Below are 27862 nucleotides of genomic sequence, written 5' to 3' on the forward strand. Positions count from 1 at the left end.
CGTCACGTCGTACCATCGCCTTAAGAAAACTAGTTAACAGAATTTGTATGAACTCAAGGCTAAGAACAGCCTCGGGCGACAACAACCATCGCTGCCGCCATATGTGGCGACCTTCCCAAGTAAACAACTTCCTTTCTTTAACAAAAGATGAATTTCCCCGCGTCACGGACAACCTTGAGAAGCCTTGGGTGTGTCCGCTCGAATTCCCGCATCATTATATAAACATGGCGTCGCCCGCTGATCTACTGGACGGGCCCACTCGTTAGACTTTCCCTCTCAGGCGAGCCAGGGTCGATGGCCGCCGCTTGCCTGCCTCTTCATCGACTCTTAAAATTTCGCTTTCTTTACCGTTTGGACCATAATATACCCTCACTATACACGGGCATAAAAAATTCTGGAAGATTTTAGTCCGTAACTTTCACATGCCCAGCCATATTGCCCTCGAGCGGCGGCCGGGCCATGTTATTTCCCTCCTACCATACGGACTTTCACCAATCGGAGTCGTCGGGACGGGTTTGAATCTAAACCACTTTCTCTTGGTTGATGGCGTAGCTGGTTGTGAAAGATGTCTGTGCCGGCATGTTGAGGGAGTGGGAGGGAGGGAGCAAAGGATTGGGAGGAGTTAGTGTGGAGGGTTTCTCTTGGGTGAGGATCCCGCGTTGGGGAATTTAGAAGCCGACGAGACTCGGCGCGGGAAGGAGTGTCGGAACCCGCCTCTGTTGTCTATAGCCCACGTGAGCCAGCAAGATTCTGGAGTGTAACAGACGCTTCTACCAAGATAAACGAGTTGTGTTGGAAGTGTACCATGTGCTAGATCATTCGTGCTTCACCAAGATTAAAATAAATACGTTAACAATGAACGTGTGAGTATATGCAGTTTATTATAAAGTATTATAAATGTAAATTAACCATGCGAGATAAGACTACAAGACTTACCTGCTGACCTACAGCGACCTTGACTCAAGGACTCAAATTTTTGACGTCTTGAAATTCAGACATCCATTACAGAATTTGACATGAACCCTTGGAATTTGGGCGGAGTTTCTACATTAATCTCCGTGACTAAACAGTGACAACTAGACCCCTCCCGCTTCTAGCTACTAGTCACTAGACCAATGAAAGATTGTCATGGGCAAACAACTGACCCATCGGCCTGACACAAACAGATCATCATTTGACGACGTCTCTCGCTGTACCATCACATAGCCTTGTAGGGTCAACAACGAAAATGGAGGTCCTGAAACACATGATAGTTTTGTTTTGACAGCGAACATGATGTGGCCACAGTAGTTAGGTGTTTATTTTTACGGTCGTTCTTTCACCTCTCGCAACCGGCCCCCGTGTCTGGGGGTTGCTAGGGAACTGACGGAAGTGGGCGAAGTTTAGTCGATAATTAAAAAGATTTTGTTGACTTCCCCAAATTTAGACAGATCCCCAGAATTTAGAATTTAAACTTCTTAAATTTAGACAGCAACTGAATTTAGACATGAACCCTCAAAATTTAGACAAAGCCCCAGAATTTAGGTAAACAAAATAATAGACAACAACAAAATCTAGAGAAACATAGTATTTAGAAAAGTCCTACAGTTCAGACGCAATATTTAGATCAAACTACAGAATTTAGACATATTCCCAAAATTTAGACAAAGGCCCAGTATTTAGACATGAACCCCTAGAATTAAGACATAACCTTAAGAATTTATAAATTTTCTCTGAGTTTAGACGTACATCCAAAGAAATAAAGACATTACCCAAATTTTAGGCACACTTCCAGAATTTAGACACAAGTTCCAAGAGTTTTAGAAAAAATCCGAAAATTTAGACATTGTCCTCCAAATTTAATCTAACCCCCAAAATTAGACAAGTCTTCAAAACTAAGATGCAAATGTCTAGAATTTAAACACAAACCTCTAGAATTTAGACACGAGCTCCTATAATTTAGATGTGTGCCTCTAGAATTTAGCAGCTCGACTCTAAATACTAGGGACTTGGAATTACACTTCAATCTTAGGAATTTAGATACGACCCATAACTAGAATTTAGACAACCTATCCCTAGAATTTCAACCCGAATCTTCAGAATTTAGACACGAGCTTCAATTTAAACACGAATCCTTGGAATTTAGATACAAACCACTTAAATTTAGACGAGTCCCTTAGAATTTACTGGAGACTCGATTCCCCAAAATTTAGACACGAGTACACTGCACACCTGGTTAATTACACACACGCACACACATACACACACACACACACATATACATACATACATACATACATACATACATACATACATACATACATACACACACACACACACACTGGTTGGTAAGATGTGTCGGGGGGAAACTGACCCGTCACGTCAACTCGCGAGACCACAAACGTCATAACAGCTCTCTTGAGTACAATAACCGACGCGCTGGACTACGTATTCTTAAACCTTCGTACATCAACTTGAAGCGTTGAGTTTTTTTCTTGAATAACATTATTAATATGTACGGGTTCAGTACAGATGGCGCCTGGATTTTTATTTTATTTTATTTATTTTTTGTTTAATGTGGTGTTGAGCGTCATGAGCTGGGGTGATTATAAAACGTAGTATATATTTTTTTCAAAAGCTGGTCATATAATTAGTTGTATTTGGTACTATAATTACTAAAAGTATCATGATTATTTTTGAGTGTTGTAGGAAAACATTAATAAATAAACCAAGCAATAAAATTAGACAGGTAAGGTACACACATGGGCTGGGGGCGCCGCACCAGGCTGAGTTGGTCAGCGCCGTCTACCACAACCAACAAATGGCCGCCGTAATTTTCAACTTGAGGATCATTAATATGAAACTCGAGGAGCCTTTATGACCAGCGTCTTCAACTACTGCTTTCACGCCAGCGAGTGCCAGTCGTCTTATCATGCTCCTTGTCATCGCCTGATTTTATGTTTGAAAGTGGTTGTGATAGTGGTAGTAATTTCAATTTGTACTGCTATCAAAAACAATTTATCCATTAAACGTGATCTAACTCATCTTTGTTAAACTTAATTAAGACTAAAACAACTTGGTCTCGTACCCCAGTTTTTACTTCAACTGTAATTTTTTTTAAGACCGGAAAATCCAGTTATTGGGGCAATATCAGTAAGCACACCGGTTTTCTAGTGACCAGTGGTGGCCATATTTAGAGATCACTTTCAACGTCCAGTGATACGGATTTAGTGATTAAACTTTTTAATACACAGGTATTAGATCAAAAGCATATATTAGTATTTAAATGAATGTGAAATACTTATAATTTACTGGAACGTGTGTCTTAGTTCTTATACGTGTACGGGGAATATGACGTAATAATCCTGGACGACGAAGTGTAAAATCTAGATACAGTATTTTTATCCTAATGACGTCACACGCTATTCGACCAGTCGAATAGCGTGTGACGTCATTTGGATAAAAATACTGTATCTAGATTTTACACTTCGTCGTCCAGGATTATTACGTCATATTCCCCGTACACGTATAAGAACTAAGACACACGTTCCAGTAGAGTATGATAAAAATCCACAGCAGTTGTACAATTTCGGGAATAAACATACAAATTTATCCTGGTGGTCGTAGTTCCTGGAGAAAGTTGACCTGCTGGGTAAAATGACGTCATAAAGTGTACTGAGCTACACCCAAGGGACAGAATATTTATGTACTGTGCATAATAACCCAGGTGTTGACGCCCCCAACCCCCCACCCCCCCCAAAAAAAAAATAATAAAATCATGTACAATATCTTAAACCTGTTATCTTACTCTTAGCATAAGTTGATGGGGTTTGAAAAAAAGTTGACTTTACTTATGGCTTATAATCCGCGGTATCAGCTTATAGAACAAGTTAATTTACCGAGAAAGCTGCTAGCTCAGACGCCGGGGGGTTACAAGCCTAGCCTGAGAAAGTAGGCCTACAGAAGACGTGTAGGTATTCTTAGAGGCACACCTGACTCGCTGTCATTTCTTGACTAACCGGGACATGCACTTGCGGTACTAGTATATGTATGTATAATAGAGTTCCGTCTAAATTTACACGAACCGGTTTGATGGCAGACTAGTTTCACCTTATTACTGACAGTGTTTCAAACTAGTTTATTTACAGAGCGGAGAGATTACATATATACTAACAGTTGTTTTGGTTTTCTTAATAGTAATTGGTTTTATTGAGTTTTTATATAGGATACTCCTGCTAGGGTTAGAGCACTGTTCGACAGTAGATAATAGGTAATTGTAGTATTGAATTTAAGAAATATATTCTTTCATAATATAACTCAATAAGTGATGATAACCTCTCACATACAACGTTTTCCATTTATTGAACAGAGAAAGCAAAGTGTATTGTGGTCGTATATAGCCGAGCAAAGAACTTTGTCTGGTTGGTCAATCTAAAAATAACACTGGCCATGACTCACCTAAGTGTACCTCACCCAGCTTTAATATTCGCAACTTTGCCAGGGTAATTTCTATGGTCGTGAATATTTCTGAAAATATTTAGTATCGATGATCAAACAAGACTTAGAGCGAAGCCGTTTTTGCTTATTTTTGTCTTATGTCTAATGATAATGTATTTATTCATTTCAAGAGTGATTAAAGGAAATACTATTGTTATATCAGGATTAAAAAAAAAAAAGTCATATGTTACCGTACTTTATTCATCGTTCTTGAAAACAAAATTGATAGTACCCTTTAAAAGTAAACACTAAGCATACTTACTTGTTATAACTGGAAGTGGGGGAATTTAGGACGTTTTAGGTGAAGGCGGGAAGCGCTCACTGATGACAGCCAATCTTCACTTTCCTTTTCGTAAATGTCAACGGCGAGAACGCGGAAGTAGTGAGAGATACCAACGGCCGCGTTCTGCTCTCTGCTGGGGAATGTATTTATTTTATTGTTGCGTTCTTCCTTCTGTTTATCCATCGATAAATAGACCAAATTTAAGTGCTTTTCTAATTAAATGGGCTGGAACAAGCACCATCACCCCGTGAGAATGTGTTCAGTTGCGTTGTCTGCACACACACAATAATAATAATAATAATAATAATAATAATAATAATAATAATAATAATAATAAAATAACAATAATGAAATATTAATAATAATAATACGCGGTAGAACAATTTAATATTAGTTGTCCACTTATCTTGTAAATTAAGTTTCACTTAAATGACCATGACTGATTACTTAAATTTGTCAGATTACTTATATCTCTTTGCATCAACTTTCTCTTCTCCCTCGTTCACACCATTTTTCTTGTTATCTAAGTAAACACAAATTGGTGTATTAAAGGTAAGTATGAATATGGCCTGTAAGCCTTTGTTCTTTTTAAACAGACGACCTAAACTTAACCTAATGTAACCCAACCTAAACTATCCCAGCTTAGCCAAACGACCTAAGATAGTTTGGGTTGGATAGGATAAGTTATGTTGCTTCTTTTTAACTTAGAAATGACAAGTAAATAACGTTACGACATCGAAACACGAAGACGATACGAGTGAAATACCATTAAGTAATAAAGCATGAAGTAATAATAATGGTATTTTGGCTCTTGTTCCGATTCATTAATATTTCAGACGTCATCCTCCATCTGAGAATGTTACGGTTATCGGTGCTGTTTTTAGAATATTGTTGTCTAGGTATTGGCCATTTTGCCCTGGGATCGCGTCTCTCTCACTTTCATCCAGTATCGAAAGCGAGACCAAACCTGAGGGCCCCCAGGGAGTGATAATTTCGCCTCGCCAAAGAAAGTGGTTCTCTGGGCGCCCACAAGCCCCGCCCACCATGATAAAAACTGGACCATCTTGTAGCAAGTCTCAGAGGCATTCTTCTGTGGTCAAGAGCCACTACAATAGATAGTTGGATACCTATCACGTATACTTTTTTTAAGAGTTCAATTATCACGTTTAGTTGGGTCTTTGGTCGAAAAGTATACGTTTCAGATTTCCCACGTATATCTTCTTTATGAAGATAAGTAGTAATCAATTCTAGTTTGTTCCTTGTTGAAGAGTATGACTGACTATCACATGCAGCTTCTTCGTTGGAAATATAGCTGTCGGATGTAGCTTATTCATTGTTTGATAATAACACTTAATCTGCCCTGGTAAAGTAGCTGTAGCAGGTTTTCGTTATTTATAATGAACGGTTAGATGTCACGTTTAACTTTCTGTGTTACAAAGTGTAGTTGTCATTTGTCGGCTGCTGTGTTTCAAACTTGAGACTCGGGGAAAGTCAATTTAAAAATTTATCTTCGTGTTTTAATTAAATTAATTTTTCCACTTATAATTAATTTTTTTCCTTGTCTTAAATTGAGTTGACATCGAAAGTTCTCAGCACAGAGGTTTATATTACTTGAAATTGTCGAACGTAAATGAAGATGATGTTCTACGCTACTATCAACCGCAACAATGTAATGGTGACAATATTAGGATTTCATGTGATGATTTTGTTTGTATATATTATTTTACTTTTTTGTTGATATATTTATGAGAAAATATACATCTTCGGTCTGTCCATCTCCCCCGCTCCTCACATGAATACTAGGATACTGTATATATGGAATAAACCAGTGTCTTTTTTTCCCTGCTCCAACTTTCCCCCGGCTGTGGCTTTCATCACCCTAATGTATAAATCCCCGGATCCAAATCGCAGTGAGTCATGACACGAGAACCTGGGGTGATCTGAGCACAAGGGAGGGCGAGTGACAGCTAGTGGTGCCCGGGTTGGTCAGCTTTCTCCTGGGCGGGTACCAAAGCTTGCCCGTCTTTTTTGGGGTCGACTTCTTCGTGTTGTGGTGGCCGCTCCCTGTCCACAATGCTCGAGTTTCCGCCTTGAAAAAGTATAAGCCCTATCAAGTTTCGCTTTTTATTTGTGGTGAAATTGTAGCTTCCTCCCTTCACCCCGTGCCCATTTTTGTAAGAGAATCTAGCGAACACATGCATGTCTTTGTTTATTATTTACTATGCTTGTTTACTGAGTTATACAATACTGTTTAACCAGTATGGATTATTATTAATGTTTTTGCCCATCATCAGCGTGGAAGCAATAAAATATCAAACTAATAAACACTGGCGGGAAATAAGCCTATCATACAGGACAAAGTATTCATTTAAAATATATCGAATATTCTATGGTGCTGGAAGAATACGAACTTAGCTTTTACTTACGGGTCGATAAACTAATAATAACGAATTCAGAAACATTTTTGAGCAGATAACGCCAGAAATGTGTCGAGTGGTTTATTGAAATTTAAGGAGGAAAACAATGATTGAACTTATCTGAATGTCACCCCAAGTAAAGTGAAAAAGGAAAAGAAATAATGATAAGCTGAATTTGGTTGTTTGATTTTTTTTCATTTGTGCATTGATTTTTTTTTGCTATTTTCATTTGTTTATGTATTTCTTATAGAATTAATATTAAACAGTGTGGTCTACTTATGGGTGACAGAGAAATAAGAGCTTAAATGAGAGAAAAAAGGAAAAAGAACGGAATAAAGAGAAGTACTTTATAGAAAAAAGAAACGAGAGAGAGAAAGAGAGTAGAATATATTAACACTAAGAACAAACACGAAAACTAATCATAATCAGAATTAATCAGATACTTCCCCTCCTTCCTCTCCTACCTCAGCCTCCTTACCTAGTCCTTCCCTCATCCCCCCGACCATCCATCACCTCCTCCCGCATTTTTCCAATCACTTTACCCCCTCTTCCTCCCTCCCTCCCTCTCTATTTTAGCCACCTCATCCCCCACGCTCCCTTCCTTCCATTCCTCCCTCCTTCCCTCTCCCAACCGCCTTCCCACGCTCTCTCTCCTCTTCCGTCCTTTCTTTTCTCACTTTATCCTCCACCCTTCTTACCTGCCTGCCTGCCCTCTCTTCCCACCTTCCTTCCTTCATCATCACCATCTTCCTACCTCCCCTTCCTCTTCCTTCCCAGCTACCCTCCTACCCACACACCACTTACCTACCCTCTCTACCCCCGCCCCCCCACCTTCCTCGCTCTCTATGGTTCACTTTCTCCTGTTCTTCACCTCGTTAGTCTGGCGGTGCGTGTCCAGCTGCTTTCTTGTCTGCCCATGAATACAGTATATGTATTTACTGTGTGTGTGTGTGTGTGTGTGATAGATCAGTATCTTTGCATGCGTTGAAGTTTCCTCTTTAGGTATGATTCTGCTGACCAATAAGAATATAGAAATAACACTCCTGGCCAATACGAAGACAGAAATGACTCTGCTGGCCAATAAGAATACATAACACACCACTGCTTCATGACCATACCTTGAGTACATTTTATATTTCACGCCTTTTATTATTATTATTATTATTATTATTATTATTATTATTATTATTATTATTATTACATTTATCATTATTAATACTATTAGTAGTTTATTTTTTCATCCGTTTTTTTTTTTAGGGATTTTAATCAATATACCTCTGCACTCCCTCACACATCACGCCCACACCTACATGCCAACACATTCATGCCCACATACCACCACACCTACACGCCCACACATACCACCACACCTACACACCCACACATACCACCACACAGGAGCCAAGTGCAGGGATAGTGCTATGTATAAGGTACAAAAGATCACTATGTAGCATCCACCTTACGACAGCAAACAAAGAAGGTCCGTTACGAATGCACATCCTTGAAACGCTACAAGTGATATATGATCGAGTCAGACTTAAGAGGAACACACCTTAAGGCTATTGAAACAACTCCTATGATTGGTTATTGAAGCCTCTGAATAATAGCTAGAGGGTGTGAGCTTCATAGTCATTTGAAACGTCGCCTCTAACCAATGGCGAGAACAGCTGACCCCCACGTAACACAGTCAGCGGTCGCGGCAAACTCACTACTAACCAAACTTTCTCTTGTCCCTAACGCCTCTGTGACCTTTCTTATGACTTTCTCTTTCGCGTCTTGGGTCTTCCTTCTCTATGTAGTTGTCATGAAGTTCTCTTTCTCTCGCCTTTGTTGTGAGAGACTGAGGGAAAGGGACATAGATAGAAAGGATAGGATGATAAAGAGAGAGGTAGGTAGATACACAGATAAACAGCTAAGAGGAAAAATAAAACGACAAAGAGATGAATGAGAGACAGACAAACAAGAGATTAAGATGAGTGAGTGGAAGACAGACCGACAGTCAGGTAGAGAGAGATGTATGGACAGATAAGAGACTGAGGGAGAGAGATTAGTGTGAGACAGTGACAGACAAAGAGACACGACCTGAATGAAACACACACACACACACACACTTTGCCATACTCTCTCTCTCTCTCTCTCTCTCTCTGTACCAGACACACACACAAACATATACAGCACGAACACACACACACACACACACACACACACACACACACACACACACATACACACACTCACCCTCTCTACCACACAGAAAAACACACATGAACATTGCAATACGTAGCCTAGATCCGTGTTACACCACATTTCTTCTTCTCCACACTGTCACACGTCGTGGGCCAATCTCACAGAGTTACCTTAGTCCCTCTATCTCTCCCTTCCCTCCCTTCTTTCCCTTCCCTCCCTTCTTTCCCTTCTTTCCTCCCTCCCTCCCTCCCTCCCTCCCTCCCTCGTGACTGTATTGACTGTGTGTGTGTGTGTATTCAACTGTTTGTTAATTCAATTCGACCCCCAGTTTGAACGGAAAGTCACACAACTTTGAGTACGGTACAGTTAGTGGAGATATGGATGGATGACGTGAACGTAACAAGACTGTTTCGAACCAGTGAGTCATCCGTCCGTCCATCCATCCGTCCGTCCGCCCATCCATGCTTCCGTCCGTCCGTCCGCCCATCCATGCTTCCCTTAACCTCACCCCCCTCCTCCACAGGTAGCGTTAAGGTGTTTAATTAACGGGTGAAACAAACTGGGTGGCCGGATGTGAAAAACAAAACAATTATCACCTTACCTTAAATGAACTAAAATATTTCCTAGCTGAGTGAATTTTTTTTATATCTAACTTTCTGAGAATTCATTTTAGCGACGTAAGTTGAAAAAGAAATGAGTCATAAATTAATTCTCAACCCCAAGGAAAGAAAAACAAGATTACCGTACGATGCCTTTGAGAATCCTGCCTCGGGTGCATAAGTGACGCTTGTTAAGGTAACCACAAGAAGCTTAATTGGGCTCTCAGGGTCAGGTCAACAAAGTGTTCACCAGGTAGTAGTGCACTCAACCAGCTGACACCTCGTAATAACCTTGTCCGAGGGAGAGTGTTAGCTAGAGGGGAGGGAAGTGTAAGTGAGGAGAAGTTTGCGTGAGAGACGGTAGGAGTGGGGAACAAGAGCGAGAGACAGTATAAGTGAGAGTGAGAAAGTGAGCAAGAGAGAGAGACATACAATGTAAATGAGGAAAATGAGTAAGAGAGAAAGACGGTGGAAGTGAGAAAAGTGAGAACGTGGATGACCGTAAATTGAATAGCAGTCACTCGTTAGCATGACAGTGTATTTCAGTGGTATGACAGATGTCAACACCTATGACGTCATTATCTGTGTCGTGTGTCTCGTGGGCCGTTGGTGTGGCGTTCTGTACATGTTTCCATCATGTTCTGTAGCTGTTTCCATCATGTTCTGTAGCTGTTTCCATCATGTTCAGTACCTATTTCCATCACGTTCTGTACCTGTCTCCCTCACGTTCTGTACCTGTCTCCCTCACGTTCTGCACCTGTCTCCCTCACGTTCTGTACCTGTCTCCCTCACGTTCTGTATCTGTCTCCCTCACGTTCTGTAACTCTCCCTCACGTTCTGTACCTGTCTCCCACGTTCTGTATCTGTCTCTCACGTTCTGTACTTGTCTCCCACGTTCTGTACCTGTCTCCCCTCGTTCTGTACCTGTCTCCCTCACGTTCTGTATCTGTCTCCCTCACGTTCTGTACCTGTCTCCCTCGTTCTGTACCTGTCTCCCCACGTTCTGTACCTGTCTCCATCACGTTATGTACCTGTCTCCCTCACGTTCTGTACCTGTCTCCCTCACGTTATGTACCTGTTTCCCTCACGTTCTGTACCTGTCTCCCTCACGTTCTGTACCTGTCTCCCTCACGTTCTGTACCTGTCTTCCTCACGTTCTGTAAATCACGTTCTACATCCTGCTCGTCCTTAGTAGCCGGCCGTTAGATCCTGTCATTTTGTTCCGTTGATATCGGGTGTTCGGTTAGTATCCCGTGTTGGGGTTCGCGTGTCGTGTTCGCACTGCCAGCACATGACAGGGCTAGCAGGTCAAGGCTCCTCGTGACTCGTGACAGTCGGCGCATGACAGGCACTCGTGTTGAGCTAATTACAATGTATGAATAAATTTGCTGTATTCAATTGTATTAGGTTTATATAATATTTTTTAGCAATTAGTAATAATAATAATAATAATAATAATAATAATAATAATCTGAAAATAAGATGGTGACGTGATATTAATATTGTAATTATTAAATCTACATAAAGTTTGCTACTATCGGTACTTTAAGCACCTTTTATACTCATTTATTCATTTATCATCGTTCTTCTCAGCCGTCGGGAAGGGTAGAGCCATGACTGCAGTGTAACAAAGGAAATGAAGGTGTGCTTGTGGGGGTAGAGTCGTGACATAACTTTTATTCTATTGTACCATTGATGATGATGACTGTTCGGTGGGTTACATGCCGCTACAACCTGACGTGGGCGTAGTTCATTTGTTTTATTCCTTGGTTTGGTTTTATGATGTTAAGTAATTTTTTTATGAAACAACACAATTAAGCGTATTTTTATCCTGTTACTTAGTCCGTGAGGCATAAGAAAAGAGGAATAATGATGATGAAGATGATAGCAACTTCACTACAGCAGTACCGTTATGCTCACCATCGCAACGCCAAGTGTTACGCATGGTGCCTGGCGTAATGCGGCTGTAGGGGCTACATTCATCACTGATCACGCAGGGAGGGGGGTGGGAGGGGAGACTGAGGGTCTAGGGGGAAAGAAGGGGATCTGTTTGAAGATTATGAATGGCTGTACGGGAAGGCTTGCAAGATATCCCCCCCCCCCTTCCACGCCAACACACTGCTTTCGGCGTGGAGGACACTGACCGCATAACGTTATGGTTGCTGGTCCATCACCCTGTGGAATTTACACTCTATTTGTCACCACTACTAGTTATACAGTACAGTACAGTATACTGTATATGTTACGTTTTATTTATTTTTTTTATTTTGCGGAATTTATTTTTTGCAAAATGACCATCATTGATATTGGTAAGTTTTCAAAATAACTTACGGAGAGCTTAAAGTAACCTAACCTTATGGCTGAATAAGGTTAGGTCAGGATGGCTTGTGTAGCTTGATACACAGTTAAGTGGTTCTGTTCTTTTTTTGTTTTTTACTTTGGTCTAAGTGCTGACCTTACCATAAGGTCAGGTTTGTTTAGGTTGTCTGTTTGTCAGTAATTTTGAAAAATAACCGATTCCGTAAAAAAAAACGTAACATTTATAAACCTTGCTTTTTTTTTTTACAGGCTGTAAGAAGTGTTGCTGTGTCATCTACATTTGTATAAGTTGTATGTTGTATACTTGGTTCTGTATTATCTGTACAACTCTGACAGTTGAAACACCTAACTCTAAAACAACATCAGTTATCAAAGTGTAACTGGAAAGTGGCTGTATTATCAACATACTGAAGATACGGAATAGCGATGGAAATTGAAGAACCGTATAGTAGCGTGGCGGGTCCCACATGTAGACAGCCCCGAAGAACATGTACTGTAGGCGTCCTTGTCATTAAAACCCAGTTGTACGTCAGTAAACACCTCAGTTAAGGTACCACGCCAGGGCTTAATTAGTAAATGACGAAGGAGAGAGAGGGCTCCTCTTGTGCTGTGACTCGAGGGAAAAAGTAAATATCGGAAGATGGCCTTTACCAGTGACGGGCTCTCTCTCTGGTGGCTGCCTCAGGCGCCAGCTTCAACTGCTGGTGTAAACGCGAGAGTTGTCTGAGACTGACCACAGCCTCGCCACACTTTACCACAACTAACAAGTATCCCTCAGTGTTTTGATAAAGGGAGGGGCCATGGTACAGTCACCCAAAAAAGTCCTGTCGCGAACCATGAACCCCGAGATTCAGACTCGTGAACCCGAAGCAGTAGACACTGATACATTATTCTGTCCATAAATGCTTCGGATTCAAGAGTCTGAATCTCGGGGTTCATGGTTATTTTTCTCGGGAAATCTTCACATCCTAATCATGCGAGTAAATGATACTACCGATTATAAATATAGTAATAATGATATAATGTATCTAGTATAATAAAATAGAATAATTATCATAACTAAACAGTGCGGAGAAAATTTAATTACAATTCGTGACACTTTTTCAAATTTTCCCGTCATCCACGTCTCAGGTTCCCGCCACAATACACTCACAAAGGCGACGACTTCACCCATTACCTGTGTTATAATTTGAGCATGCAAGGGCGGCTTGTGCGTGACCAACATCCTCCCTACACCCCCCAGGACCTGCTCTTGCATGCTCGAAGTGTAGCACTAGATAATGAGACTATTCCTTGTCTCGCGTGTCTGTTCTGACCTTCCTGTGTTGGATGAATAGTTCAGTGTTGTATTAGATGGTGACACGCTAGCACCTAGGAATCTTATTAACTCTTATTTACCCTTATTTTATTTAAGTTTTTATATCTTAATTATTATTGTTATTTTATATTATTATTGTTTTTATTATTATTTACTATTATTATTTGCATCATTATTATTATTTTTTTTTTATTATCTATTATTATTTTTAGCATATTATTATTGTTGTTGGAGTCGCAACGTAATTTTAAACTTATACGACTTCAATCGTATGAGTTCTCTAAACAATCTGCCTGTCCGTCATCATGAAGAGTATAATCTATAGGCTTCAAAGGACCAGGCAGTGTATGGATCTAGATTATGAAGAATGAAACACGAATATTTTGGAAATTCTAACTATTTGATTACTTCCGGTGCCAAAGGTGTCAAGGATTGATATAAATTTACACCTTCAATTATTTAAATGATAATTTTGTTGTTAAAAAGTTTGGGGATTTTATTGGTGTTTGTGCATTAATTAAATGTATATTTTACCATTTCAAACCTTTTACCTCGTAGGAAAAGAATCCCCTTGAATAACTCTATCTTACCCTGTAGTGTAGCACCAAACTTACTCTCACCCACGCCTCTATTATTGTGAACGTCGTGCCACCCACACATCTAATTATCATACTTCATACAAACCACACCTTAAATATCGTACATCTTGTCAGTCACACCATTAATTATCATAAAGCGTGTCGGTTCAAGTTTAACTGTTAAAACTGCGGTTTGTGGCTCAGGAGATACATATATGTAACGCATAACGGAAATGACGAGAAAATAACTCTCAATTTCGTATGAGTGTAGTGTTTATAGCGGTGTGTGTGGTGGTTGAGGGCGAGGCTGGAGGGGAGGAGGGAAACTTACATGATACTTCGACTGCACTGGAGGGGAAGCTCGTCATTTTTGTTGTCATATTTTCATCAACTGGTTATTGTTGTCTTTTCGTGGAATGTTTTGACCCATCATTCCTTCCTATGTTTCACTCTCTTAGACTTGACTATATTCCTCGTATTTTCTCAATTTCCAGGTTAATTCTCAGAGGTTCATGGGTTGTTATTTTCTCATAATTAAGAATGACAAAACTAGATACGGTATTTTTGTGTGTGTTTTCTTCTATGTTATTACCATATTTGTGTCGCAACTTAACCGATTTTCACGTTCCACTGTCAACGAGAAAAATTAACAGACGAACCTTTGAGAATTTTAGCTCTTGTCTATCATCAATCAAAGCTCAGTATTTTTTGTTAATACAGTATATTTCCTCTTTTAAATATTGGTAGATTAATATTTTTCACACTTAAATAGTCAAGACTTTCTAAAGATATCCTTGGCCCGAGGTTCATCAGGTATGAGAGAGTTGCTTGCTAACGCCATGATAACAGGGATCCCACGCTCATTAACTTTTTACACTCACGCTCCCTAAGCTTTTCCATCCGCTCTTTTGTTTTGCTAGAGTGAACTCCTACAAGGGCGCACGTTGGTATGACTAATACCATGGTACCAGGCGTAATTTTTCTGAGGTGAGAATATGACAAACCCCCAAATCTTAAATTTTGTACTGTTATCTTAAGCGAAAATGTGACTAGATTCTAATTGTGGGAATATCCGTTTGAAGGGAAATATGAATGATATTTTTCTTGATCTTTAAGTATTCTAAATTAGCGTTATATGTTTTTGTGATTATAGGCACGCCTCTGAATAAAGTACTGAATTGCTTTAAGGCGCATTTACATATAAGAGTTTTCTGTCGAAGACACTTGACCCTGGAGAAAAGAGAATATTTACTGGATGTAAAGTTTTAAACTGTTGATCGTAACTTTCCTAGAGCAGCCGAGCTCTCCACCACACTCCTTACATAAGTTTCACCCCGAGACACTATCTTCAGACGTAGACCCACACAACCTAACTTTTATGTTGCCTAGAATCCCGTACAGGGAATATTTATTGACTACCTGTTTTATTAATTTTAGTACATTTTCTAGAAAAGTTACTAATTATATTACAGCTCAAAGGATTGGTATTTGTGCTTAACCCTTTGGCTGCGGGAGGTTGCCCTAAGCTGAATAAAATCGTCTGGCGGTAGCCAGAATAAAATAGCAAGTGCGGGAAACTCAGCGAAAGGGTTAAACAAAGAGAAGTTTATATATACAATATGTGATCATTTCTGAGAAAATTATATTTTTTCTGTCGTTGTTGTGTGCGTTTCAGGTGCTATAGCCGCCAGGGTTAAGAAGCGCTGATTGTCATGTGAAGCGTTGGTAGTGTTCTAACTCCTGCTAACTTAACATAAACTAACTTTAACTTATTGGAATTATTCACCGCATACAATTTGTTTTATAAAATAGTATGCACAGGATATAAAAAATTCTTACTAACACCTAAAAATTCACAGCGAGTAAAATTTCGAAATATAGTTAATATAATAGTGAAGAAAATATTGTGAATCTATGGGTTTGGATTTTTTTTAATTCTGTGTACAGTTTACAAGTAATTCTCAAACCACTTCCCCTGTTTCCGCTATTTTAGTGAGTTTCCTCAGAAAATTACTACAATTCCTCAAAGAAACAGAAGACCGTGACACCAAGCAACTGTTGTCACTTCCGAACTCCGCTTCCTGATAACTCATACAGTGGGAGGGTGTGTGTGTGTCGCCGGGGGAGGGGCGCAGTTTCATAACCCCAATGGTTTACTCGCGCAATTATATATGATTGTGCGCGCTTGAGAAACATTCACTTTTTCCCTCCAATTTTCCTAGAGGAAACAGCTGGAGGGAGGGATTGTGGGAGGGGCCGCTGGTGTCTGCCATTACTGGTTACTGAAGATGCTCTAGGAGGGGGGGGGGGGCGACCGCTGTAGGTGGTGATAAAACATGAATGCTGTATTACGTTGAATGCCGATGAAACTGTCTGTTTTGTTCAGTACAGTACATAGTTGTTGGTTTGGAAACTTAGTGAACAGTGATTGCAAACACGCATTCATGTGTAAGAAAGAGCCTTTTGGTTGCCATGTTCTTTCAATAAACCGTTAATTATTATTATTTATTACTATACGCGCTTTTGTTGATGTAATGTTTAAATAGTCTTTAAGTGACACTATTTTATCATATCAATGCTTTAATTAACTTGTCACTTGTTCAGCTTGTGTAAACTGACTACTAAACACGAAAAATAGAAGTCAAAAGAATTAATTTGAAACCATTCGATAGTCTTTTTGATATTGTAATTTAATAATCCTTTTAATAAAACTAAAGATCGTAACTCACTTAACCTACTGAACAAAGATGTCGACTATTATGATACCGAAACTATATTGGAACTCCTGTGATAGGATGATCTCTGTCTCCTCATCTCCAGTAAGGGGAAATTTAACGTGAGAACATCTGAGAAAATGAATGAAGCCCAGTAGTTGTGGTCCTCCTCACTCTGTTGTGGTTACGTCACAGTAATGACAGATGTTGGTGAAAGTTAAACAGTGTAGGAGTGCTGACCATCACAATATGATTTTTTCCCTAGGATGGAAAGTGACATTGACTATTATGGTAAACAATTTGGTTATTTTCTAAGATAATTTTATTAGAAACTAGTTTTTTTTGTCACTAGGATGGCCAGGGATATTGACTTTTATGGTAAACAAATTATTATTGTAAACTAATTTTTAGCCCGTTTGTATTGAGCTCTTGTCACACCACCTTGGCCTCGTGGCTGTTATTATCATCGTCGTCGCTGTGTTTATACTGGGTTATGTTCCTCGATGTTTGCACTTTAAATACTATGAAAACACCTTTGCATTTATAAGTTCCTGCGATTAAGATTCGACAGTTGTAAATGATTCAGAATGCATTTTTACGATTTTATTTATATATTCAACAATGAATTGGACAAAGACTGGACAAAGACTGGGCTGACAAAAAATACTGCACTCTCAGTTAAACAAAAACAAAATACTTCAATTGGATAAATAATACTTCCTTGCCACTCAAAAATCGTAAAACAGACACTACATTACTTAAAAATTTTATTGGATATGGAATACTTGAAACTTTTGTATGATAGTATAGTCTAACACTGAGAAGAACATAAATCAAAAGGAATAGAAAGAAGAAGAAAATTGCTGAGAAGACGTGAGAACCAGACTGTACTATCGTAACTTTTAATTGTCGACATAGACTAGTGTAATTACCAACCTTGTTACGCTCTTGAAAGACCTTAGATGTTGAAGCGCAGTAATTTACTATATAACATTAACGTCAACCAGAGAAAATATATGTCTCTTATTTAATAATTATTAATAACTACTAATTAATATAAAATACACGCTTACAGATATAAACGCCAATGCGTAGTAAACAGTTAGACATTGTTGCCTTAGTATTAGCAAGCGAGTTGTAAATTTCTAAAAAAATAATAACACGAACATTAAATTCTCGTAAGTTTTTGTTTAATGTATATCCTGACCGAGTGATCATGCTTAAAAATATTACCTGTTGGAGCAGTGAAATACATAAAGTCTGCAACAAAATAAAGCAGAGAAATATGTAAAAGGAACGAGGTAAGTAGAAAGATGAATGACGGAGAGAATATTTAGTGCGTGAGAGAAGGTTAAAAGAGAAAGATATAGAAAATACAAAGCGACCGTGAAAGAGAGAGAGAGAGAGGGATGGAAAAAAATAATATAGGCCAAGGATAGAGAGAGGATAAAGTGTGAAAGAAACCAGAAGAGAAGAATGTTTATGTAATAGGGTGTGGTAAAGTGTGTGTTCTTCAGCTAACTGGCATGTTGACCACAGCCTACTGGTTTGAGTTTCATCACACAATTTTGCGACTTTCAAAATAAGCTGATGATTTTTTTTTAATCTGTTCACGTTTAGTTACCGGAATATTATTGTATTGTGGTTAAAGTTAGGTTAGATATATCTAAGTTGGTTCAATTGACAAGGTTTTTTTGTAAGCACCGTTCATTAAGACATTTAGTAGCTTCTACTGTATATCAGACAACATTGAAAGTAAAAAAAATGATTACACTCAGCTCGGCAAATTCATCAGAAGATATGCTGTCTGTCAAAACTTTAAAAGTTATCATATAGTTAGCAAGCAGACTTTTTTCCAAATGGCGGTAAACTTGACGGTGCAGTACAATTTAAGTTGGCAACATTCAAATTACTGGGTACAGGCAAATGAACACATACCGTGATCACTGTTCAGTTGCTTCCTGTGGCAGAAGGTCCCTGACAATGGGACAACCCGGTAAATAATGCCTGAAGAGTTTTAGTTGTGGATCTGTTACACAGCAGGAAGAGAAAGAAGTGCGGAACATCCTTCGCCTGAGACTTGCCAGCCTATTGCGAGCTGAGACAATGCCTATATAGGAAAGGAATTAACTGATCGTAGCGTCGGGTGGACAAGCTACTAAGCCTTTTCTTTGCGATGGGCTGTTGGGAGAAGAGCGGCAGATCGTATTCTCTTCCTGTAACACAGGAGGGAGGGTGCTGCCCCACCGTCAGGGAAAGCAAGGCTACAGGCAGTAGCCTGTAGCCTGTACACTAAACCAACATGAGATGGAATACAGAGAAAGTATTACTACACAGTTCTCGCGAGCAAAAGCCAAGGGCCGTGTTATGTACAGATGGTGTCTGGCTGCAGGGTCCGAGGAAGAGACTATGGACGCCAGAACTAGTTGCTGCTGAAGGAGGGGTGGGTCCTCCTTTGAGGTGTATTAGTGCGCTGTAATAACTATGGTCTTTAAGCGCGTAGTTACACACATTACCCATCAACAATTAAGAGTTCAAAGAGATGTTGATATAACTGCGCTTCAACAACTGAGGTCTTTAAATATGTATTCTAGGTTAGTTAATGCACTAGTTATCAACAATTAAGAGAGATGTTGATGGCACAATGTATCGCTGTGCTTCAACAAGTAAGGTTTTTAAGCATGTTGTCTAAGTAAATACACTAACAGTTGAAAATTAAGGTGGGTGGTGTTCACTGCCCCGGAGACTGATGACTTGATGGTGAAAGGGAGTGTTAGCGGCCTCTATTGTTTCTCCTGAGGTGTAACTAAGTATACAAGTTATACACACTTAATGCCTGTGTGATTGTAGACTAGAAGTATGTGTACATGTTGCTTAAACTGTAGATTATTTGCATTAGTAGTGTATGTATATATTGCTAGATGTACTGTACCGTGCAGTCGGCAATGAAGATGTTGCACAGCTTAAGAATTGAATATAAAGAAATCAACGCGACATATAGAACACTGAGAAAGGCTTTTGACTGTTAATAGCTGTGTGTTTTTGGCCACAAGTTAAAATAACACGTTTACAGATACTGCACCACGTCGTAATACAGTGTTATGATTTGATTTGAATTTATTGGGTAAAGATTCATACAGTACAGTGCGTGCCTATAAATATTTTCCGAGGATAACACTACTGTATGTCCTCAGTAGTTTCGCTGTAGGCTACTTTGTAACTTGTTTCCATCTTGGCATTTCTTCTGACTGTATTTCACAATGTACTTTATCATACTTATATAACGGTAGATTAGAAAGACGCCATAAAATGTAATTCATTAATGAAAGACTCCATAAAATGTAATTCATTGATGGCGGTGCTCTTGTCGTGGTACGCAGCGTCGGAACGTGTGTGTACTGTATGTGTTAATATGCGCTAGATATTTGTGTATGGTCCTCACAAGGCAAACTATTTACAGTGTATGTTGTTATTTATAAGTTGTATACAGTGTTGGTAAAGGTGTAGATCAGTGGTGCCCAAACAAACCCTCACGCCCCCATTTTTCTTTTCAAACCAATCTGATCAACTTTTTTTCAATTTTCTACCCTGTACTCGTATTTATTTTACTTTTAAGATCATCTAACTCTTAATTATTTTATTCATGTACATCGTGCAAAGGGGAACCACTAAATAAGAATTCAATTTGTGTTGTGATACTGTCTTCACTGCCCTATTTATCGCAATTAACCAAGAAGTTAATATTTTGCTTCATTGATATTAATGATTTTCACTTTTTGGTCAGAATGTAATGTCAAAATATAACTAGAAAGGGTTGTTTAAGACGATTGGTGCAGGTAATTTACTGTATTTACTAGTACTGCATTCAGTAAGGAGGTTACAGTATTGTGTTGTTTTTCAGGTTGTTGGTGGCAGCGGTTATATCCGGGTGCTGGGCTCAGGTCAAGCCATCGTGGGATAATAGTGAATGGCAGCCCATCCTACAGCCTTGTCTCTCGTGTCGCCAGGCGCGTATCCTCCCTGCTGGGTCGTTCATCCAGGAAGCTTCCAGCGTCCAGCCTAAGCAATTAATCCTGGAAACTCCCCGCACACAGCTAAAGCCATCAATCCAGCAAGCTCCAGTCTTCCCGATCAAGACCATCAAGCTCTCTTCTAGGAAACCAAGCCAGATCAAACCTGCATTGGTGCCTGCTCGTAGACCAGTACCTTTCAGGCCGTCCACGGTTACGAATAGCGAGGGTGGGCGTGTGCAACTGGTGTACTTACCTGAAGGATCCATCAGACAGCTCAGCTCGGCCAATGCCGCCCGCATCACGCCCACGTCTCCAGAGCCCCGTCATCAAGTGGGCCAAGTGGAGGATGCCCCACTTCCACCATCATCCGAAGTCGTCCAGACCATAGAGTTCTCGGACAAACAGAAGCGAGATCATGATGGGCGAGTGGTCGCTGGCGGGGTGTCCAACAGGGTAGTGATGTCCCTCGTCACTACTCGTGAACAAGAGAAGGACGCCAGGGAGAAGCTGAGGCTGCTAGAGGCGGCCCTTGCCACCCCTACACAGACCCCTCCATCTCAGAATGACGGACGCCTTCCAAGGGTGTTCATTGCCCCGTCCCATGTCCCTCCCCCACCTGGTTACGTCAAGATTCCTCTTGTGCCTCAAGGAAAGTCTGGGGATCCCAGTAACCAGAATGGTAACTCTCCCCTCCCTTCAACTTTCCTCACCCCTGATGGTCGTAGTCCTCCACCAGGATTCATTAAGTTCGACCTTCCTGAGAGAGTAAGCCAACTGTCACAAGACATCCCTGTCGTGGTACCCAACTCACAAGTGGGACCCAACCTCGAGCTGGATCAACCTTCTTTCACACCCACGACCACCCCTGGATCCATCCGTCCACCAGCCTCCCTCAACTTCCAGACAACGGACGTCCGCTCTGGAAAGGATCTCAGCTTCCGACCTCCAGCAGTCCAAGTCATCCCTAAGAGCGAGCCCAAGCCTGACTCTCCAGCCCCATCTATTTCACATCCCATCCCTCAGAGGCCCACTATCCATCCCCAGACCACCCCCAGGCCTCAGACCACCCCAAGACCTCAAACCAACCCCAGGCCCCAGCCCAATTCCCAGGGCTTCTCTCATCAGCCCTCAAATCTTCCAGAGCAGAACCTTCGTAACTCCAACCAACCTCGCCCCCACCAGCCTCCTTTCACAGCATTTCCTCAGCCCAACCAGAACATCCCCCAGCCGGGAAGGACTTTCATCCAGTTCGGCCAGAACACACGACAACCTGGTCAGCAAGTCATTCAGCCGATCATCCCGACTGGCCAACCTGTCATCAAGCCCGCTCGGACCTTCTTTCTGTCTAAACAGCCACAGTTCCTCCTTAATCCCGTACAGTCCGGTGTAACCTTCCTACGGCCCGCCCAGCTCATCCAACAACAGGGTCAACCACCCCGTCAGGCTTTCCCACAACCCAATCAACAACAGCCTTTCCCTCAGTCAGGTCAGCCACGGCCCAACCAACCACAGCCCTTCCCACAGTCCGGTCAACAACAGTCTGGTCAGCCGCAGCCCTTCCCACAACCTGGTCAGCCACAGCCCGGCCAATCACAGCATTTCCCACACCCCGATCAACAACAGCCTGGTCAGCCACAGCCCTTCCCACAACCTGGTCAGCCACAACCTGATCAGCCACAGCCCGGTGTACCACAGAACTTCCCACAGCCTGGCCACCCGCAGCCCTCCCCACAACCCAACCAACAACAGCCTGGCCACCAACAGCCCTTCCAACAACTTGGCCACCCACAGTCCTCCCCACAACCCAACCAACAACAGCCTGGCCACCAGCCCTTCCAACAACCTGGCCACCCAGCCCTTCCAACAACCTGGCCACCCACAGCCCTTCCAACAACCTGGCCACCCACAGCCCTTCCAACAACCTGGCCAGCCGCAGCCCTTCCCACACAGCCCACCCACAACCTGGTTTCACAGTCCTTCCAACAACCTGGCCACCCCACAGCCCGATCACCCACCTGGCCACCCCATCACCCACAACCTGGCCACCCACAACCTGTGGCCACCCACAGCCTGGCCATTCACAGTCTTTCCAACAACCTGGCCACCCACAGCCCGATCACCCACTACCTGGCCACCCACAACCTGGCCACCCACAGCCCGATCACCCACAGCCTGGCCATTCACAGTCCTTCCAACAACCTGGCCAGGTACAGCCCTTCCCACAGCCTGGTCAACAACAACCTGGCCACCCACAGCCCGGTCAACCACAACCCTTCCCACAGACCTTCCCACAGCCTGGCTTGGATCAAAACATCTTCAGATCAGTACAGCCTGTCTTCTCTCATGACTTCCCAGCGATCGACGACGACTTCCGTCCCAGTTCAGACTTTCCTCCGCCTGCTGATCCACCCCAAACATCAACAAGACTTCCTCAGTTCCCGACAACAACGAGTCCTCGGACTCCAAGACCCGTGGCCACCACTGTAGCGCCCGCTCCGCTTACCACTTCCCGAAGACCCATCCCAAATGCCTTCATTTCTTCCTCACCTCGCCCACAGTTAATTCCCCGGCCATCCCCAAGACCACTCCCAGAGGCTTCCCCGAGACTCTTACCAGTTACTCCTACTCCTCGGCTCACTCCTCGACCTGTATCCTTCACCACTCCTGACTTCACTGCAAGCCCTGAGTCTTTAACAACCACGGAGTTTATCACCCCGAAACCAAGGCTTACGTCCTTCACAACACAATCACCCTTCCCCGCATTTCCAGCATTCCAGTTCTCCACAAGACCAGCGGTTGGATTACCTGTGAATCCCAGGGCTACCTTCTCCCCCACCCCAAGGCCTGTGTTTTCCTCCACACCAAGACCTCTGTTTTCCTCCACACCAAGACCTCAGCCAGTGTCTGTTACCTCTGACTTACCTATCCTGCAGACCTTCTCCCCCTTTGGCACCTCTTCAAGATCACCATTCCATCAGACCGTAATCAGATTGCAGGAGCAGAGACAACAATTTCCAGCTTTAAAAAACACTCAGACACCCCAAATTCCATCGTTCTTGGACCCACAGACGTCATCAGTGCCGTCATTCCAGGAACCCCAGCATCCTTCTACAACGCCATCATCCCAGGGGTCACAGCCTACTCAGGTGCCACTATTTAAGACCCCTCAGGGATCTCCAACCCCACTGTTTACAACATCTCAAACACCATCGCCCCAGGACCTTGAGGAACCATCTACTCCATCATTCCGGGAGCCTGAGCATCCTCGCCTCCCCATCTTCCCATCCTTCCAAAGGCCAAGGTTTACTACCACTTTGACCCCGGAGGAAGACCAAACTCCTCCAGAAACAACCACCCGAGAGTTCCTGACACCTGCCCCCACCACGCCTGTGTCCACCACGCCTACGCCCACAACCTCCACCATTAGGGTGACTACCTTTAAGCCCAGGTTAAACTTCAACGTCGCAAATAGACGTCCTTTCCTTAGGCGGAGACCGAGACCAAACAATGGGGACAAGAAGGAGGCCGAAGATACAGTCAAGAAAGACACTGAAGACACAACCAAAAAGGATATCAAGCACAAGAAGACAGAAGCAACGACACTCTTCCCGCCATTCTCTGTCGCACGCACACTTAACCCTCTTCGCGTCGAGAAAGGAGACAGCTCTGACAACGCTTCCAGTGCAAGAGGAGCTGGTGTGACTGTTCCTTCCAGTGGAGTCTTTGGCAGACGCCTTCGACCACGACAAAGGCGCCCATCGACACTTCGCACTGAGAGTGATTCAGAGGCATCCAGTCCGACTACTGATTCAAAGCCGCGTACCGTGACTGTCAACAGAGTGAGAAACATCGGCGGCACCAGAGCGCACACCCTGGCTAGCAACAGAGGCCGAAACCTCCCTGAGTGGCTCACAGCTCGCCGACGTTCTCGAGGGCAGGCACGTCTGTCTGAGAAGAAGACTTCCGCTGAGAACACCGGAGCAATAATTGATGACGTTCCTCTGGATATATTAAATAATAATGGCTTCACTGGTGCTGAGTCTACATTAGTGGTCTTCAGCAGCCCACCGGAAAATGAAGTACCGGTCCCACTGAGCGCCCAGGAAACTGAGAAGGAACTCAAGGAGGCAGTTTTTGAGCTGAGGAAGGAGGAGGAGGAAGAAGTTGAGGAAGCCCTGGAGAGTGCTGAAGAGGCCATCGTTGGTTATGCAGAAGAAATTGCTGAAGACAGTTCTCTCCAAGAAGCCATTCACAAGCTCAAAGAAAATTTGTCCTTGTCAAAACAATCTGCAACAGAGTCTCCATTAACTTCATTGGAAGCTGTTGGTGACACCAATGACACAAACACATTCTATGATGACTACAGCGAAGATGCTGTCATTGTACCCGAACCTGAAGCTGTACCCGAGCCGGATGCTATTTCCAAGTCCCATGAAGCAGATGAGGTTGATGCTGCAAAAGAGCCTGAGGCTGAACCTGAGGCCGTCGCTGTGTCCAAGAATGACGATGGTGTACCTGATGCTGAGGATGACGCAGTGGCAGAGCCCGAGCCACAGGACCCCACAGAGTATGTATATGAGTATGATGAGTACGTGGACGACCTTCAGGACCAACCCGTGACGCTACGCCCCTCTCACCACCATCCCCCTAGGCCCTCCCCCTCACAGTCACACTCCCAACCACATCATCACACACTCACCACCCCGACACGTCCTACTGCCCCGACACGCCCCACCACCCCATCACACGCCACCACTCCAACACATCCATCCATCCTCCCCAACACCCATCCCTTAGTTGACATACCTACAGTCGACAGCTTTGTAGAGGAGACGCTGAGTCCAGTAGTAAACAGGAGTGAGAACGAGGTAGTGGAGAGTGCAGGAGAGACCCCAGACCAGACGACGGACAGTGACCATCCCGCGGTAGAACATGTAAAGTGGGTGACAGAGCAGGCAAGTAGTGGTGTTGATGATGATGATGATGATGATACTGAGCTTAAGGTTAGTAGGGAGGCTAGTGGGGAGTGGAGGGAGGAGGGGGACACCTCTTACAGCCACAACAGCACCGAATCTCCAGAGGTACTATCTCTTTTCCCTAACGACTACTTCACTGCTCTCTCCTCAGGCGAGTCACACAGCTACGACTACTATGAGTACGACCACTACGATGACGGCCACCACGCTGCCGTCGGCGAGGACCAAGACTTCGGCAGCAGCAAAACTCAAGTCGTCTTCGCCGTTCCCGCCACTGAGTACGTGGTAGAAGATACCACGACCCCGGCCACTCAGGTCATCGACGAGGTCAGAGAGGGCAATCAGGATCAAAGAGAGACTACGGAAGAACCCCTCGTGTTTACGACTATGTTGGGTGTGGTGGCGGGGGAGGAACACCTTGTTCGGGAGGAGGAGGAGGAAACTACAGAGGCAGGAGTAGTAGTAGACGTGACCAAAGAACCTGCCACGGTACCACCACCAGAGTTTGAAGACACCACTGAGCTGGGTGCTCTAGAGGAAGACTCCTTAGTCGCTACTACGTTGGCTCCTTTCCTTACCCCCACCACCACTTCTACACCTACCACACCCCTTATCACACCTACCACACCCCTTATCACACCTACCACATCCCGTATCACACCTACCACACCCCTTATCACACCTACCACACCCCTTATCACACCTACCACACCCCTTATCACCTTCATTCCCTTCCCCTTCACTACCACAACAACCACAACTTCTACCACAACCACCAGGCCACGACCAGCCTCCATACGACCCTTATATGCCCGTCTACAGAGCATCGCGAAAAAGACAGCAGCGGAGTCTTCTTCGTCCTCCTCCAACAAGAAGCTACACAGGACCCCTAAGATCCTTGCAGCGTCGACTATCACGGAGATCCGGTCCTCTGATCCTGTTATCTGTTTCCGGGATCACAGGTGTGTCAGGACCAGAGGGCTCAGGCAGCGCCGAGCTGCTGCCTCCAGCCCCTGAAAGACCCAGAATTCTGGTCTTGAAGTCTTCCTTGCCTCAACCATGAAGCTTCCCTCGCCAAGTACCCTCCTGGCACCTTCCTCACCCTATCCTTGAAATCTCCTGAACCCCAATAGAACCTTAAAATCATACTAGGTCCTCCCTCACCTGAACATTCCGTCACCATCTTCATTAAGACATAACCTAATTTAACCTAATCTAACACCCCAGTACAGAACTAATAACCAGTCATGTATAAGTAATACTCTTATGATATTAGTCACTTGTTGTGTCCACTATGGGTCAGCCCAGGTCGAGCCACAATTGATACGAACAATCGTGTTGTGCCTTTTTAAGTTTTCAAGTTCTTCATCGGCTGAAGAAATTGTCTTGTATGATATAAATCTCTCATAAAATCCTGCTGGAGCCTCTTCTCGGTGAACAGACACCAGCAGGGAGCCTTTACAGACCGGGCGACCTGACAGACATACAGCTGTCTTCTGAGGGTCATATATACGTAATTTATTCTTCGGTGTGACCGTGGTCAGTAACAGCTGGTCTGTTATGAATCCCGGAGCCTCATTCAGCCACCTCTTTGTGGGAATAAAGGAATATTGTGTTTTTAGTACTTAATTCTCATTTTCATCACACTAACTGATATGCATATTACTTATGAGTGTCATGATCCACATGTAAACAATTGTACAAAAATCAGCTGGAGGCGAGGACTATGGAAGAAGTAACTGGTACAGTACCATATCTACTTCACCCAGATTAAGATTTACACGGTTATTTAAATGTGGTTATTGATAGTGTGTGAGGAATGAGGTTTATTACTTAAACATGTGGCTCCGTTATTTCCAGCAGGGGTTCGGTAGTGGGTTTTAGACCTAACTACCTCCCTACTGACTAAGTCACTGTTAAAAGTCCTCACTCGTTATTTAAGCTGTATATTGTAGCTTTAAGAAATAAATTTTTTTTTATAA

The 27862-nt window shown here is 42.8% G+C and overlaps 1 protein-coding gene across 1 annotated transcript; it reads left to right on the forward strand.

Annotated features, from left to right (window-relative positions):
- Window positions 1-646: 646 nt before the first annotated feature.
- Window positions 647-27862, forward strand: LOC121855505 (mucin-2-like). The gene is made up of 5 exons (XM_042350480.1): window positions 647-863; window positions 20793-23111; window positions 23225-25230; window positions 25271-25471; window positions 26032-27862. Exons 1-5 carry the CDS (start codon window positions 856-858, stop codon window positions 26895-26897), a joined length of 5400 nt encoding a protein of 1799 aa, XP_042206414.1. The 5' UTR covers window positions 647-855; the 3' UTR covers window positions 26898-27862.

This window comes from Homarus americanus, unplaced genomic scaffold (genome assembly GCF_018991925.1).
Source record: "Homarus americanus isolate GMGI-L3 unplaced genomic scaffold, GMGI_Hamer_2.0 scaffold48406, whole genome shotgun sequence".
NCBI classification, from domain to species: domain Eukaryota; kingdom Metazoa; phylum Arthropoda; class Malacostraca; order Decapoda; family Nephropidae; genus Homarus; species Homarus americanus.

What these genes read in the sequence shown, in the direction of transcription:
- LOC121855505 (XM_042350480.1), top strand. An exon ending in CCTTCCAACAACCTGGCCAG is followed by an intron (nt 23,112 to 23,224) that starts GTACAGCCCTTC and finishes AAACATCTTCAG; the next exon opens with ATCAGTACAGCCTGTCTTCT. An exon ending in AACTTCATTGGAAGCTGTTG is followed by an intron (nt 25,231 to 25,270) that starts GTGACACCAATG and finishes TGATGACTACAG; the next exon opens with CGAAGATGCTGTCATTGTAC.